The sequence below is a fragment of the Solanum pennellii genome, chromosome 12 (genome assembly GCF_001406875.1).
Source record: "Solanum pennellii chromosome 12, SPENNV200".
NCBI lineage: Eukaryota > Viridiplantae > Streptophyta > Magnoliopsida > Solanales > Solanaceae > Solanum > Solanum pennellii.
Window position 1 is genome coordinate 40,003,482 of NC_028648.1, and position 16,802 is coordinate 40,020,283.

Genomic DNA, 16,802 nt, shown 5'->3' on the forward strand with positions numbered 1-16,802 from the left:
GAGGTGTCTAAATGAATAATCGGGACAAGTTTGAGTGGCCGCGTATGACTTTGGCCTAAAGAAAACTATTTTATTACCCATACATCCATACCTTATATTTGTGCTTGTATGCTTTGAAATAATTCAGAATTCATATATTCACTCAATCAAATCACACTCTCTCTCCTAACTCGAATACTCATATGCTTCCAAAATTGTTTATTTGTTTGAAGTAATATTTTAAAGTGGCATCTCCTTCTCCGTAAGCAATGACGCTAGCAGTTTCAACATTGTTGTTGTTTGGAGTTTGGACCATTTTCAGATTCCGCTCTTACCTTTTTTTCTTCATATATTGCTTCCTATTGGCTGCAGATGCTCATTTGCTCACTTCACTGTGTCTCAGTTGGGTTGGAGAGGTATCATTCTTTCTCTTGTTTTATTATCTCAATTTGAAGTTATTTACTTGAAAATTTGAACAACTTTTGGGGCTAATGACTTAAATAGTTAGTTTCTATAAAGCCTATGTCAATGTCATGCTACTTAGCTTCAAGGCTATCTCTCCCTTTCCCGCTTAATGCATAAACCAATTATGAGTATGCGTAATTAAACTTGTCCCCACTGTATCATCTAGAAACTTTATGTGCCATGTTAGCATCGGGTCCATGAGTTTATGTAGTTGCTAGTTGAGATGTCTACATGGGACTCTCAAAGTTGGAGTGCTTATTTCTTAGCTCAGGCGAAGTTTGATTGTCTGTTTATGTGTTGTGTGTTCATTATAAAAATATAGTTTAACTGTCTGGTTTTTGTTAGATCACTAAGTATTTAATTCTTCCTCTTATTATTAAATCATCTGAATATGGGTGCCTCTGTTTCCATTTATGCTCATCTGGACTTTGGTCTTGGTCTACTTTCTATCTGTTAACTTTCTCATATTTTAGAAAGCTACAACTTTCTAGTCTTTCTGTCATTAAGCATTGGTGCAATTTTAGTTGCTTGATTTCTCCACATCTAGCTAATGGCTGTGTATGCTTTTTCCCTAATTGCAGTAAATTTGTTATGCACAACTGTGAGCAGTTCTTGGTTGATTGAAAATGCACAGACCTTAGTGCAATCCAGAATATTTCGTTGGCATACAGAGGACCACTATTTATAGCTAACTCCTACTTGCTTGGGATTGAGGCGTGTTGTTTTTGTTGTACAGTACAGTAGACCTCTAACGTGGTGAAATTTTGGTAGAGTGGTTACAGAAAATGATTTTCGATGCACTAGTTTGGTATTGCAAGCCGGAGGCAAATGGGATATGGGCCAAAGAAACTGACAGCGCTTTTGGTGCTTATACACCATGTGCTATTGAATCAGCTGATTGTATATCTAATGTGGTTCTTTTTGTGCTGTGTGTGTATCGCTTATGGCTGGTCAGGATGGACCACGAAGTTCGCAGATTCCAGTTAACGTCGAAATATTACAATTACATATTGATCCTCTTGGGAAGTTGTTGTGCTGCTGAGCCGTTGCTCAGATTGTTTATGGGCATTTCAATCTTCAATCTGGATGCAGAAACTGACCTTGCTCCTTTTGAGGTTGTATCTACTTCGTGTTATAATTTATCAGTTTTGTTATTTCTCCCATGCACTTCTGACATCATCTTTTCCTTTTGTTTATAAGAAATTCATCATGTTTTCATTCCCCTAGCACATAGAAAAAACTAAAAAAATCATACCAACCTGTTTATGTATCTGCAATTGCATGTACCTATCAGCAATGAAGAAACTTGCACTTGGCATGCATAATCATGGCTCAAAATATGCACCACTTTCCTTTCAAAGAAATTAAATCATCTTCGTCGTTCATTTCTTAGGTATATGGTAGGTGAATTATTGTCATACTGTGTAATTTAACCGTCTTCAATAATTTACTTTGAAGTATTTGTCCTAGTGATTCTTCATTTTCTTTTTTTATCGGAATCACTCCAAAGGACCAATAATGGAAATTAAAACTACATGAACTATGAACTAATTCACTATGTGTGATTCCCCAGTGGAGTTGAAGTCGGATATATGAGTTCCTACTTATACTACTGTATTCGGTCCTTTTTAATTCCAAAGTGATAAAAGTAATTTGTTTTCTAAAGCAGGTCAGGGTTCCTGAAGCTAAAGATTCTCTACAACTCATACCATTTGTTGGGTAGTTCACTTTGTGTAACAGATAGCTTCTGCATAGGTGACTGAATTTCATATTAATCACACAGTAGACAGGGTCAATAAAGTCGCTATGATTCATTCAGTTCCATTATTGCATATTTGACCTCATTAAAGGCATGTATAGTCTTTTGAAGTTCAACTTGCAATTTTACTCTCCTTTCATCCTTCTTGTATCGGCGGGGGCCGGAATAGGTGATGGTAGCGGAGTTTGGTTTAGGGCGATAGGTGGATAGGTCACATTCCTCTCGTTGTTTTTACATGATTCTCTACTCTCACCATTTTTGTACCTCTGAAGGTAAACATTTTCTTGAAACTTTTATCTTTTTAATAATCTTGATGTTTAGAGAGGCATTTAATCTTGATAAACTCATAGATTTGCTTCGCAAAATTTAAGATGTCTACATCTCCTAATACTATAGCTTTCTCAATAGAAGGCTTTAAGTCTTCACTTTGCAAAACTTTCTTCTCTTGCTTCATTCAGTCTGGAATACAACTGGAGGTAGAGATAACCTTACAGAAATATTTTATAAACACTCCTAGAAACACATCAGAATGTGAGCCTCTTCCGGCTATCTTCACAGGAAATGGCCTCCCTGCAACACCTACAGGTTCTCTTATGAATGTTTTTCTCCCTTGGAAATTACCTATTGTTTCTGATCTTAGACTGTTCTGAGACTTGTTTAACATACAGATGTTTTCCGGCGAAATTTTATCTCACCTGCAACTCACCTACTGGTTTGATTTCAGATTTTTGACAACTTTTTCCTGCCGAATCTGCTTTTCTTTTTTCAGAATTCCTTAGCCTAGAAATGCTCCTAGGCACTCTTCTGAGGAACTTCCTTTCTCCTACTTTCTAGGCATGGAGCACCTTTTCTGCCGACTTCCTCGCTGGAACCCCTCTTCTTTCATCACCTTCTTCTCAGCTATCACCTTCAATGGTAGCATACCAACCTTTTCCTTTTCTTTCTTGTCAAGTTCTGATCTCAAATATGAGTGAGAATAGGATATATTTCACCGCAAGCTTTAAATTATGTGATATTACAAGATGCGCTACGATTGAGCTGTTTGGTATGATTTGGTGGAGAGAAGTGGTCATATGATGAGGAGCTCTTCAATGAACAGTAAAGCCATGGAATGGATTTGTCATAGTCTTAAGGAATCCTTGAAGCACCAAAAGAATGTGTTAAGAGAGATGGAGAACGAAAGAATTGGATATATAGCTACATACAACTTTCATAAGAGAAATTCAATGCACATTGCTGATATATGAGCATTATATTCTTAAGAGGGATCAAAGGTTTGTCCTAATCATTCAAGAAAAAACATTAAATGCTGGTTGGCTCGACGTTGCATTTAAGGTAGAGAGATACTTTCTTTTCACCTATTGATTAGGTAGGTCCCCATTCCCCTATGTTGACTGAAACCCACTATCCATATGCTAAAGCAGTACAAGAAAGAAATGGCAATCCAAAAAGCTTTGGGAAGCAGACATAGAGATTAAGAAGGGGAATATTCTTAATTCTGAATCCTCAGGGACAAAGGTTGATGGATTGCTAAAGAGATGTTTGGTTTGGTAGGGAAGATGAGAAGAAAACTTTTCTAGCAGACCTCAGGAGTGGATATATTCTAACTGGAAAACAACTTATAGGGTAAACATATTTGAGATGGTGGTAACCTATTTCGTATAGAATCTCTCATAGAAATATCGAAAAGAAGATTCTTCAAGGAAACTGTTTCTCGTAAAAAATCCAGATTCTCTTAGAATGGTGGAGTCCCCTAGCAGGATGCACCCCAACAACAGAGGACTATTGGAGTTCCTGTCACCTTAGTCCAACCAAAGATAGGAGGAAAATGCAGAGGATGGATTTCTACTGAGGAGGAGACCTAACTGAAAAATCACCTCAAAATGGCCTAGGATCTTGATCAATGGAGAGGTCTGGAATATCCTCTACAAAGTGTTATTGTTTGAAAAGGAGGCAAGTTTTTAATTCCAATTTGGGTTGAGAGAAACCTAAGATTTGAGTCGCCGACATTATCCAATATTATAATTGTTGGAGTGTCGAGGAAATGACCTTAGATGCGAGGTTGTGGAGGAAACAAATTAGGGTAGAATGCTATTAGTTAGTACAGAATTTTCCTTATCCTTACATACTGGTGATTGTAGTATTTTTCCTGTAGTTTATTGTCTTTCAATTTCTGCTACTATTAACTGTCTCTTGTACTTTTATTTCGCACTATTGTAGTTGTTTTTTTCCACAGTATGCTTTGTCATGCTTTCTATAATTTATTGCCATGATTTTTTGACCTTCATTATTTCTTTTTCAAGTTTTTGGATATGCTTTTCTTTGAGCCGACTCTCTACCTCCCAAGGTAGAGGTAAGGTCTGCCTACACTCACCCTCCCCATATTCCACTTGTGGGATTACATTGTGTATGTTGCTGCTGTGTTTGGTGTCAACAGTCCTACTAGGAGAAACAGTCGAAATGGTGGATGTGCTGATTCCATTTAATTGGTCAAAATAGCTTCAGTTTCTTAGTGTCTTATTGTAAGCTGTTTTGCTCATATATAGAAATAGACACAAGTTACCAGTATCAATAGAAAAGATAGAATCCAACTGAATTTTTCTCTTTTTCTTAAAAAAAATTGCAAAGCGAAGTTCCTTGTGAAGTGAAGATTTTTATGATCTTTACTTCATAACATTCTTTTAAATATTTTCAAGCATAGAGGCCAGTAAAAATGGTAGTTGTATAATGTGCAAGCTTTTCTTTTACATTTTCCTTCTATTTTGTCAAGAAATAATCAAGTTTTCTTTTGACCTTCTGAAGTAAATGTTAAAAAGAGAAAAAAGTTTTCTGTATTTTTTATCATCACAATGTACAATGCAGGGGCTTATATATATGAAGTTAATAAAGCCAGTTAGTGATAAATCTCTACAAATATGGGATACAAATCAGATCTTATCTTAGGATAAACATGGAAAAAGTATCTCAGCCATTTAAAAGATTGTCTGCTAGTTGTGCCTGGATGTCATGAATGGAGTACAAATCAGCACACTGTCCAATTTTTCTTTGATGAAGTGTCAATCAATTTGCAGGGCTATAGTTATTGTTGACATAGAATCACATTATAGCTTTGTAGAAGGGTCTTACTTTCAAAGATTTAATTTCAGCAATAGTAGCTCACAAACACCCACGTATCGCTTTGGACTCTGATTCAACACTTGACCTTGGCACAATATTCTTCTTTTTATTACTCCATGCCACCAGATTACTACTCAAGAAAGCGCAATACCCTGAAATTTACTTCGTGTTGAATAGGGACCAGGCATAGTCCACATCCATATAATTTTCTACAGTCAAGGTGCTTCCCCTTTTGAATTGAAGTCCTCTTAAGAGATCTTTTTCAGATTCTATTTATTTTGTGTGCTTCTCTTAGGTGGACTACCTTTTGACTGTGCATAAAGCCATAAACTGCCTCACCATGCTCATGACATAGACTATATTGAGTCTAGTGTAGCATAGGTAATTTAACCTTCCAACAAGTCATTGTTATGACCTTCTATCAACTACTAGATCATCTGATGCTTCACTCAGCCCGTGATTGCACTCGATAGGTGTACTCCCTAGTTTCCCTGTCTCCTTTAATAAATTATAGACTTATTTTAGTTTGCTGACAAGTTAGAGACTTATTATAGACTTATTTTTGGAATAGCTATCGACTGAAGGTTACTAAGGAAAGATTATCACTTGGTGAGAAATTTTGATAGGTCCTTGAGTAGCTTTAGGGTATGTACATTTTTTTTTGATGAAATATGCTCTTTCTTTTGACAATGTTGATACAAAGATGCTTGGATCATCTTTCACCGGGTATTCAAGTATTGATGCTCATGCTTCTTGGAAATATCAAACAATTTACGATATTATCATTTGGTGTGGACTGTGGAGAAGAAAATACTAGCATGATAGCTTACATGTTCATCCAAGATCTGATCAGTTATTTGCATTTAGTTATACATAGCAGCAGCAATTTTGATTACTCCTACTTGTGGACCAGTCTAGTGAGATCTTTTCTTCATATATCTAGTCAACTGACATATGTACTCTTTTCTTCCAGATGGTTTCTTTGAGCATTGAGGCACTTGCTTGGATGTCCATTATTGTTATGAATCTAGTGGAAACTAAAGTCTATATCAAAGAGTTCCGATGGTATGTCAGATTCGGAGTAATCTATGCCTTGGTTGGTGAACTTGTGATCCTCAACTTCGTTTTTTCAATGCAGAGTTTCTACTCGAGGTGAGCTTGATATTTTTATTTTTGTTCAATTGCTATTTGAAGTAATTTCCCTTCTCAAGGCTTATTAATGTTGTCAAGTCATCTGGTCAACCTCATGAATGTTGGATGACCAATGAAGGGCTTTTCTATTAAGGAAAAAGAAATTACATGCCGACATGTCAGATAAAATAACTGCAGTTGGATAATTATACTCCCATTGATTTTGAGAATTTGATTAATGAACGTGGCAGTAAGAAGTAAAATCTGAAGGATCCCCTACAATTTCAAAGGCTTAATGAGTTTGAGAAATCAACAGAACTCTCCACCAATCTTCCCCTAAGAGCAAACAAGGGTTGCACACCAATTTTAGAAAGAAGAAAAAAACACTCAGGTAATGAATCTCATGGTATGAAAAATAGATCCTGTATATGCAAGAGAACTCTGCATCTTGTCAGATAGTTCTCTGGAGAAAAAAATTAGAAAGAGCTTAAACTTGTGAAACTTTTGGCATTATACTCTAGGAAGCAGCAATTGAGAAATCAGATGGTAAGAAAACAATAAAACAAGCTAGGTGTCTTTTTGGATCCTTGGCACGAATTTAAACTTCTGAATTATACATGCCTGCAAATTCTCAGAGAGTTGAGTCAGAATGAGGAGAGAACCAAGTTTCCTCGCCGAAACAAGTCCAGAAGTGGCACACACGCTCAGTGTCTGAAGAATCTCTCGACAGAAAAACTAGGATCTGATCGCCCCAATAGATGCGTGGGATCTCCGTTTTCGTCGTGGGTTGTTAGGGTTTTCTTGCCAGAGGATGCTGGGTCTAGTGTTGGTGCTGGATATTTCACATCACCAACAAAAAGAAAGTTAGCTGCTGCCAGCTGCCAGAGAATACTGGGAAAAATTCTCAGTTTACCGGAAAAATGCGCCGCAATGACAGCCATGGCCAGAGAGTAATGGGACAAACCCTCATTTATTTCCTCTACTTTTATCTTCTGATGTGCGAGTTCTCGACTGTCCAACAATTCACCTCATACAACAGAGTTGGTCCAACATCACTCTATAAAACTTATCTTGAAGTCTTGGTTGCACAATCTTATCTCAAAAGTACCGGAAGCCTCCATTCATCCCTCCCTCTAATACGAAATGTAACATCCCCGTCCATCTCACCATTCCCTTGGATCGTACGCCTAAGAAACTTGAAACTTCCTCTCTTGGAGATGCCATGAGTCTCGATCTTCACATGAGTTACGTTACTACACTCTACTTACTCTGTCTTAGTCCTGCTCAACCTGAATCCTTTATACTTTAGGTTCTATCTCCAAATCTCCAGCTTATTGTTAACTCTCTCTTTGTGTCTTGTCAATCAGTACTATGTAATTCGCAAATAGCATAAAACCATACAACATAGTACCTCTCTTTGGTTACGCCGCGTTAGTTCTCACCAAGACGAATAAAAACGGCTAAGAGTTGATCCCTGATGGAACATTATGACAACTGGAAAGTACTCAGAGTTTCCGCTTCCATCCTCACCCAGGACTCCATTGTATATGTCCTTAATGACGCTAATGTAAGCTACAATACACTTCTAGTCCCCAAACATCTCCATAGAACCCCCTAGAGACATTGTCGTATTTTTTTTCTAGGTCAATGAACAACTTGTGTAAGTCTCTCTTCCTCTTTGTATTTTTCTCCACCACTTCCTTGTTAGATGAATGACTTTTGTAGTTGAATGTCACAACATGAATACAAATTGGTTCTTGTAATAGACGCGCTCCTTCTGACCCGCATATCCACTACACTAATTGTTTTCCTAATTACATTCATTCAGTAGATCTATAAGAACACCTTTTTTATAAGAATTAGACTGTTCTCTGTACTGGAGGTTTTAGAGTCACAACTTCTTTTCATTCACTTAGTATAAATTATAAGAAAACCGTTTTGATTGCGTCAAAAGATTCTTTTCTATATGCTATCTAGGGAATCAGTACTTACTCATAGCTTTTACTAAATTGTGCAGGTTTACACTGTACATCTATTACAGTTCAGTCATCTGTCAGGTACTTATTATGTCCTTATCATCTGTTAGATTTTAGCGGGTGCATTTTGCACCTTTTCTAGCTTTAAAAAATTAATCAGTCATATAAGTTCTTCAAGGAGATTTACCCAGGATTAGAGCTGATTTATATTGATGAAAGGATAAATTGATTTTGCATGAGGTCTAGAAGTATTTATTGACTGTAATATATTGTCCCTGAATATCAGTTTGTGTAAGATTACGTTCAAGTAGTTTGATCAGTTGTAAAATCAATTTACATAGTTGAAGAATCGGAAGATATTAACCATATTGGTTGTAGACGAAATTGTGCCTTGTATCAGGCTGCAGTTGGAACAAAATTCTGGTAACCAAGTTTATCTTTTATTCTAAAATGCATGGAAAAGTAACATATATATGTTTGAGTTTCAAGAACTTAACAGTACAAACCAAATTTATATCTTAACTACCTACATTTTGTTTCATTGGAAATTGAACTAGAAAATCTGAATTGTTTTATGCAGATTGTATTTGGGGCTCTGCTTCTTGTCCATCTTCCTCATTTGAATCCTTTCCCTGGCTATATTCCATTAAGGAGTGAGTCCATTGATGATAAAACCGATGAAACAATCCTTGGAGAAGACCATATTTGTCCTGAGAGATATGCAAGCATTTTGTCAAGTCAGTGGATTCTGCTTATTAATTTTAACTCTGGCCACTTAATCCTGAAACGGTTTCATACTTTCATTTGGTTTATTGTGCTAAAAGAAAGTTTACAGAAACAATATGAATGATATGCACTGATGGACTTTGCATATACCTCTTGTTCATTCTTTCGGAATACTATGACTTTATGCCTTCTCTATTTGAAGACTCGGATCTAATTTCTTATGACTTTTCATTAAGACTGGTAGGTCCTGTGGGACATTGAACTCTTTTTTCAATAGCTAAATGATAATTGAGTTGTTTAACTGTGGTAGGGATATCTTTTGGATGGATAACCCCCCTCTTGCGACAAGGCTATAACAGACCAATCACTGAAAAGGATGTTTGGAAGTTAGACTCATGGGATAAGACAGAGACATTGAGTGCAAGGTTGTATCCGTGTATCTTTCTCCCTCAATATTTTCATAATCAACTCTAAGAGTGTTGTCACAATTTATTCATTTCAACTCTTTTAGATTCCAAAGATGTTGGACTGAAGAATCTCGGAGGAAAAAACCATGGCTTCTACGCGCTTTGAATTGCAGTCTTGGAGGCAGGTATGATTTTTTCTACATTCTATTCCCAACAGTCTTCTTTTGCCTATTTTGTGAGAGGAAACTATATCCGTGCTTCTTTTCCCTCAGCGTGTTCTCTTATTTTTCTCTGCAATTTTCTACAGGTTCTGGTATGGAGGTCTCTTCAAAGTAATGTGCTTATTCCTTGGATTGTCATAAAATCTAGTTAGCTTTTCCTTTAGTGTTTAGTTTTTCCACCGGATGTTAAAAGTTACTTTGAGAGACCAAAAAGTAAAGAACCTACAATACAACATGGCTCTCTACAAAAGACGCCCAATCCTCTGTGCAACCCGATATATATATGTATGTATATATCCATATGTAGTACATGGCGTGATTAGTTTAGTCTATGAAGCCTCTAAGACGTAACATCAATAATAGAAGTTAGGACAAGGCTCTAGCGTATCCAAAATAGCTATATATACATATGACATGACAGATACCCCGGATGATGAATGAGGCTCACCAATAGCAGTTGAAGGTGAGAGAGATGCCTAATGTGGAATCTAGTTACCCGAAGTCTCGAAACCTGCATAATGAAATACGGCATCGGAGCCTCCCAAACAAAAGGAATGCAAGAACTGTTTGTTAGAGTGGGTAAAAGTCATTGGTTGGGGAATGGACCGGTGGGCTCCTTATATGGACTTGAGCAATCCTCCCCTTGTGAGCTAGCTTTTGGGCTTGAGTTATGCCCAGGTATCATATCTTTACATGGTATCGCAGCTAGGTCCATCCCCTTTTGGGCTCTCGGTCCACGCTCCAGTCAGGCCTGGGCGTGTAGGGGGTGTTAGAGTGGGTAAAAGTCCCACATTGGTTGGGGAATGGACTGGTGGTTTCCTTATATGGACTTGGGCAATCCTGCTCTCATGAGCTAACTTTTGGAGTTGGGTTAGGCCTCATGTCATATCTTTATACCGTTGAATAATACTTGTATGATAAAAGCATAATCAACATAGTAAAGGAATGTGAGGGCATATTAAAGGAAAGGACATACCATATTTCTATAAGTGTATCATGAGAACTTAGAGAACCTTTATCATCAAAATAAGATTCAATAAACATAAATGAACAAAAGGAATTGTTGTGGGAGTTATCTAATCATCGACACTACAATGTAATATATATGGGGTCTGATCTCGGTCCGATTCGATAGGCCATCCCTCCTGCCGGGATGACTAGACATTCATATCTTTTTCTACCATTGGACCCACATCATAAAACCCTCTGTGGGGTAACATTAAGGTATCACCTGCACCAGTGGTACGGCCTTGTCCTACGTAGTTTGAAGCGCTTGAGACGTAGACTAGCACCTTTTCGGCTAACCAAGTAGTACTCCCAAAACATTTGATAACATATATGGCTCATTGCCTCTTTCTCTTACTTCATAGCCCTTGAAATGGAAGAAATAGGTAGATTTTTGGCCTATCGTGAGGCATGGCACAGTGCGCCAATATTGAATGAAAAATAAATCGACTTCTTGAAGTTTTACCATGCTCACACCAGGCCATTTCGAATGCACTTCAGTAAATGTACATATAATTATGTACAAGTTTAGATTGATGAACAGTTTGTTGAATTGGAAAGTAGACTCGAAGACCTTTGATTGGATAGGTAATTAACCACATAAAACTTTATACACTGGAAGATATGCTTGTTAGAAGTTGGACCTTGTGCCAGCTCATTCGAAAACTTAATCTGCGGCATAGCTTCCGATCAACCTAGTCTAGAGCTCCCCTTAGACCTAAATTTACTTTCATCACACCTCCTACTCTAGTTTAATTCCCGTTTGATATGGTACCAGTCTGTAACCTCCTTTGGCACACAAAAATATTATTTCTAATCGTCGATGTCACACTTAAAATTTTAAATCGTTTTGGGCTTTCGTCCTTTATTGCAAAGTGCTTTCACACCCTCCCTAGTCCGTTTAGTTACTTTTGACCTCATAATCATTGGGTGGTCCCCAGCTTTCTGTTTTGGTGTGGTTTTCATGGTTCAAATTCTCGGTCTTACATTGGTAGTCCCCATGCTCCGGTTTTGTTTGGTTTCCAATGTTTGAATTCATGGAGTCTTACAAAGCTCCCTTTTCAAATGTAAAACCAGCCGGAGCTATTGAGAATCTGACTAGATGAATATTGTGTTTGAGGGAGATGACTGTCAACGCTAAGGGTAAAGATAAAATCTGATAACAGAGCTAATCAAATGGGTATAATTCCTTTGAACTGGAGATGCAGTGGACAATGTAGTAAATGGGAAGATAATTTTTTCTCTGATAAGTGATTTTCTTTCTTCCTTGTTTTGAATTCATCCTGACATTCAGATTCCTTTCCCATTTAAAAAAAGGCATGCTGAAATCTTCTCTCTGGTTACTCACCATGACAAGATATGTTAGGCTTACATTTTCCCGTTTGGATCTGAAATTCTTTAATTGAGTCATCTGTTAATCCTCTACCATTTCTGATTTTTAAATTCCTTGTGAATATTTTCTCTTCCTATTCTAATTTTCAGGTTGGTAGTGATCTTTGTCAGTTTGTGGGACCACTACTACTTAATCGTCTCTTAGAGGTAACTTTTGGTTGTTGGGATTTGTTTTACATTGATATCCTCTAATCTGGTGTTTTGTGCATTTAAACTTGCAATTTTCTCATAATTAGACATAAGAAAAGTTGCTGATTCTTATTTTGTGAATATTGTTATGTTGTTTGACAAGTAACAAGTATGAGTAAAGTTAATATATGTGAATGACTGATTAATAAGGAATACAAAAGTCTACAGTTGTGATACATTCTCCATGAGGGAATCTAACTAATCTTACATGTCATATTGATCATGTTATCAATATCTACTTCCAAATGTTATTAAACCACTACTAATATAATATGCACATAATTTTCAAATCTATATTCAAGTTAATTTGAAGCTCGATAAAAGAATTTCAAATGGCACTGTTGAGAATACAATTAACTAATAAAAATGTGCTCTCTCTAACAACTTAAGCGTTTAGATGAGATGGTTACACCCTTCAACTTGGTATAATGGGATAGAATCTCATCACCACCCATATCAAAAAGAATTTCCACGTATTTGGCCAATGAAAAAGAATTAGGTCCGCCCGTGAGGGGGCGTGTTGAGAATATAATTAACTAATAAAAGTGTGCTCTTTCGAATAGCTTAAGCTTTTAGATGAGGATGAGCACACACTTCAACACTATTGTTAGAGAGAACATACTTTTATTAGGTAAATATATTCTCAACAGGGACAATGGTGTAATTACAAATTAGATGAGACGGTCACACACTTCAATACTGCTGTTAGAGAAAACATACTTTTATTAGTTAAATATATATTCTCAACAGGGACAATGGTGTAATTACAAATTAAAGAACACAATATACTGGGGCAGATGTAGTGTAATTTTGTTATGGGTTCATCCGAACCCAATAGCTTTGACTCAGACTTCATATATGTACTAAAAATTTAAACAATTACACATACTGAATTTGAACCTTATAAAACAAATAGGCTGTGGCATCCCGAATTTGGACCTATAAAGTTCAAATTGTGGATTTGCCTATGATATTATGGAAGAGAGTGCATTTTGTTTTAGTGGTGGATTTGTTTAATAACCATCTTATCTTAATATTGAGATTCAATCTACTGTGTCTTCACTAGATAAGACAAGCATAAGTGATGTTAAAAAATACTAAATATATAAGAAATTTGGATGATAGCGAGCCTATAGGAGAGACTAATCCCGTTTATGTTTCCTCCTCTTAGAGCTGTTACCTTCCTGTTTCTGTTATGCCATAGTTGTTTTGTTTTGCATATTATGCATGGAAGTAGTGCACTCTTTTGGGTTTTATGATATTATATCTCCTCATTGTCAACTTGATATTGCTTACAGTCTTTGGAACGCCGTGATCCAGCTTGGATTGGCCACTTATATGCTTTTCTGATATTTGTTGGGGTGGTAAGATTCAATCTTCATCATATTAAAAGCATATATTTCATTGCTTCCCCTATAATAGCACCAAGATGGTTTACCAAATTAGTATGTGTATGATTTAGCGTGGCGCTTAGAAGATTGACATTCATTTACTCGGAGAATTCATATAGCTATCAAAACATAAAATATAATAAAGGACTAAGTTATGCTATAGGATAGATCTTGATATACTTAATGCTCGTCTATTGTCAATCTGTGTTGACCAAGAATGACATAGTGGATTCACTTCTTGTCTGCTTCCCTTAATCTATTGTAGCTTCCAAATTGCCAGAGTCTGCTCGTGTCTTTGCTAATGCCATGAACACAATAAATTGCAATAGCTCATAACTCGGCACGAAAAGGGCAGTGCTAGAAGTAGGTAGACCACAATATTGTCTTTTACAGATCAGTGCAACTCACATAAATTGACTTTCTTTTCCAAAAGTTTCCAAATTATTACTGCATTTTTGGTCATACACAACCAAAAAGAAAAAAGAAAAAGAAAAGGCTTCCCTTTTTTCCGTCTCAATGGGCATCTGGAAAGCACTCCTGTCTCCTCCTTTGTAAAGATACCCGTAAAACGATTTGACTGAAAGTATCCTTTTACTCAATTTTTTCAAAAGCAACCTTTTTGTTCATCTTAAAAATTGTTTGATTGTATGTCTTCAGACAATTCTGCAGCTTCTTCATACTCCTATCACTGAGGAAGTTTCTAAAACATGTATTTCAAACCATTCTTGAATTATCACATATAAAGGGTCAGGTAGCAGTTGAATGTGACTGCATCTTTTGTGTGAAACACCATACCACAGATCTAACCAGAAAAGGATCTGATTAGTGTTTGTTAATAACCCATGAATTTTATGGACTTCTTCGGTCCTTATCTTGCTCACATCATTTTAACTTGTGGCTTCCTCTAATAACCTTCCATTTCTGAGACATCCCTGATTTGCTATTCTGGCAAAAAATAATAACATCTTCATGAGCAAACTTCGACAACCGCTTATGCAATAGGGCTTGGTTGAACAAGGGTAATCTGCAAATACGCAGGCACACTCAAAATAAAAGAGCTCCATTGGTCCCTTCCCATAGAGTTCACTCATTAATTTCTATGATTTCGCATCCAAAGGTGTGACGTAGTAGTCAATGAAGTGGGTAAGAACCATGAGGTCACAGATTCAAATCCCAGAAAAGACAAAAACACTAGGTGATTTCTTCCTATCTGTCGTAGCCTACATGGATAGAGTTACCTAGTATTTGTTGTTGCTGGGGAGAGGTGACAAGTATCCTGTGGAATTAGTTGAGGTGTGCAGAAGTTGTGCTGGACATCATGGTTATCAGAATAAATAAATCTGGTTTCTTGGCCACTACAGAAAGGTAATTGATAGGATTGGTTGAAAAATTACTTTATCAGAGCCCCAATATAAGTACATATTGCTTGTTCTATCCTCCTAGTCTATTCTCAAGTATGTTAACTATTATTTTAATTAGAATATTTCCAACAATTCCAAATAATTTGTTGATACTGAAGCGCTGTGACATTAAAGATATAGGATGAATTGTGCCCATTATGAACCTTCCTTATTGAGAGTAATTTAGACTTCATCATATCAATGTGTGGCCCAAAAGATCGCCTTAATCCAAACTAGGAGCACTGTTTGACATGGGTTAGAAAATGAGTAAATTTTCGTTCACATAATCATAAGCTTTCTTGCCTTGTTTAGTATTTTTTCCTTGGTTGCTTCACTCCTGTTCTTTTCTTGAGCCAAGAGTCTATCGAAAACAACCTCTTTACCTCCCAAGGTTGTTGAGGTGGTTGGTGGTGGTATTCATGGTTTGTTGTGGTGGTGAACATGGTTGGTGGTGGTGGTTGCCAGTTGAAGTGGAGATTGTTGGAGATGGTGATTAGTGGTGTTGGCGGTTGTCAATGGTCATTATGTTGGGTATGTAGCAAGAATTGATGCGAAATAGAGGGAAGGAGAGGAATTTGAAAAGTTTAGAACTTGAAAGGTTGGGAACTTGAAAAGTCCTCTAATGCTTTAATGAAAAAGGCAATAGTCCCTCAGCGGTAATGGAAATGAAAATAGGAGAGTTTAAATAAATAAACACTCCTATTAATTGTTAAAAGGGTTGGAAAGAGGGACCCCCCTCGCGCCGTCGTCGTCGCTCGCTCGCTTCGGCTTCGGCTACGGCTTCGGCTTTTGCTTTGGCTTTGGCAAATCGAGAGATAATCTTTTGGACAAATTTATTTTAATTATTTATTTAATTATTTTCAATTAATTAGTTGATAACAGAAGTTAACCGAAATGTTTTAAACTTTTTAGTTAATCCGACCTGACTCGGATCCGCGCGCTTGACCCGTTTTAAATTCCGTTATATTTAAAAATTCCCGCTATGACTGTTCTGAAAGGTTGCAACTTTCAGGATTAATCAATACCATTTGAAAGTTTGCAACCTTTCATTAATGGTCGTGTCAATTCTGAAAGGGTTGCAACCTTTTAGAATATATTCTTCTTGCCTATAAATACCATTCAGTATTCAGAATATTTTCCTACGAATTTTCTGATCTTCTTTATTAAAAACACATATTTCTTCGTGTACTTTCCTGCTATGGATTGATTCGCTGACAGTAGAGTTTTTGGTATCTATACTCTACTGATTAAGATCATTTTACCCTGGTAGGTTATATTCCAAATCAAACCTCGGATACTAGAGGGGAATAATTTCCTTAAGGGGACACTGTGAATTCAGTGGACTTGATTTTCTTCCTAATTATTAAAAAGAGTATTCCATTCTGGTAAGTTTTTACAGATTCAATTATTTTTTACAAATAAATTTCTGTTCATCTACTTACTGGTTCTAAAAATGTCAGTTACTTCGTGTTTCTGAATGATTTATTACAACCAGTAATTTCTGATTTTCATAACACAGATTGACAACAATCTTAAGGAAATTATTAAATCTGTGTTTCTGGTGGAGACAAAAATCTTTGTGATTTTATACTCCTTTAAGTCTGCAATTATAGTTTATTGCTTACTTATATTGTATCAATTTTG

At 36.6% G+C, this 16,802-nt stretch overlaps 1 protein-coding gene across 1 annotated transcript in view; it reads left to right on the plus strand.

Annotated features, from left to right (window-relative positions):
• Positions 1–237: 237 nt before the first annotated feature.
• Positions 238–16,802, plus strand: part of LOC107007056 (ABC transporter C family member 12-like) — a 74,860-nt gene continuing 58,295 nt past the window's right edge. Inside the window, exons 1-10 of the mRNA XM_015205524.2 lie at positions 238–395; positions 1,026–1,559; positions 6,294–6,472; positions 8,469–8,508; positions 9,008–9,164; positions 9,464–9,578; positions 9,665–9,745; positions 9,868–9,892; positions 12,269–12,325; positions 13,666–13,812. Of these exons, the coding sequence (XP_015061010.1) occupies positions 1,230–1,559; positions 6,294–6,472; positions 8,469–8,508; positions 9,008–9,164; positions 9,464–9,578; positions 9,665–9,745; positions 9,868–9,892; positions 12,269–12,325; positions 13,666–13,812 (1,131 nt within the window). The 5' untranslated portion in view covers positions 238–395; positions 1,026–1,229. The remainder of the gene's footprint in view (positions 396–1,025; positions 1,560–6,293; positions 6,473–8,468; positions 8,509–9,007; positions 9,165–9,463; positions 9,579–9,664; positions 9,746–9,867; positions 9,893–12,268; positions 12,326–13,665; positions 13,813–16,802) is intronic.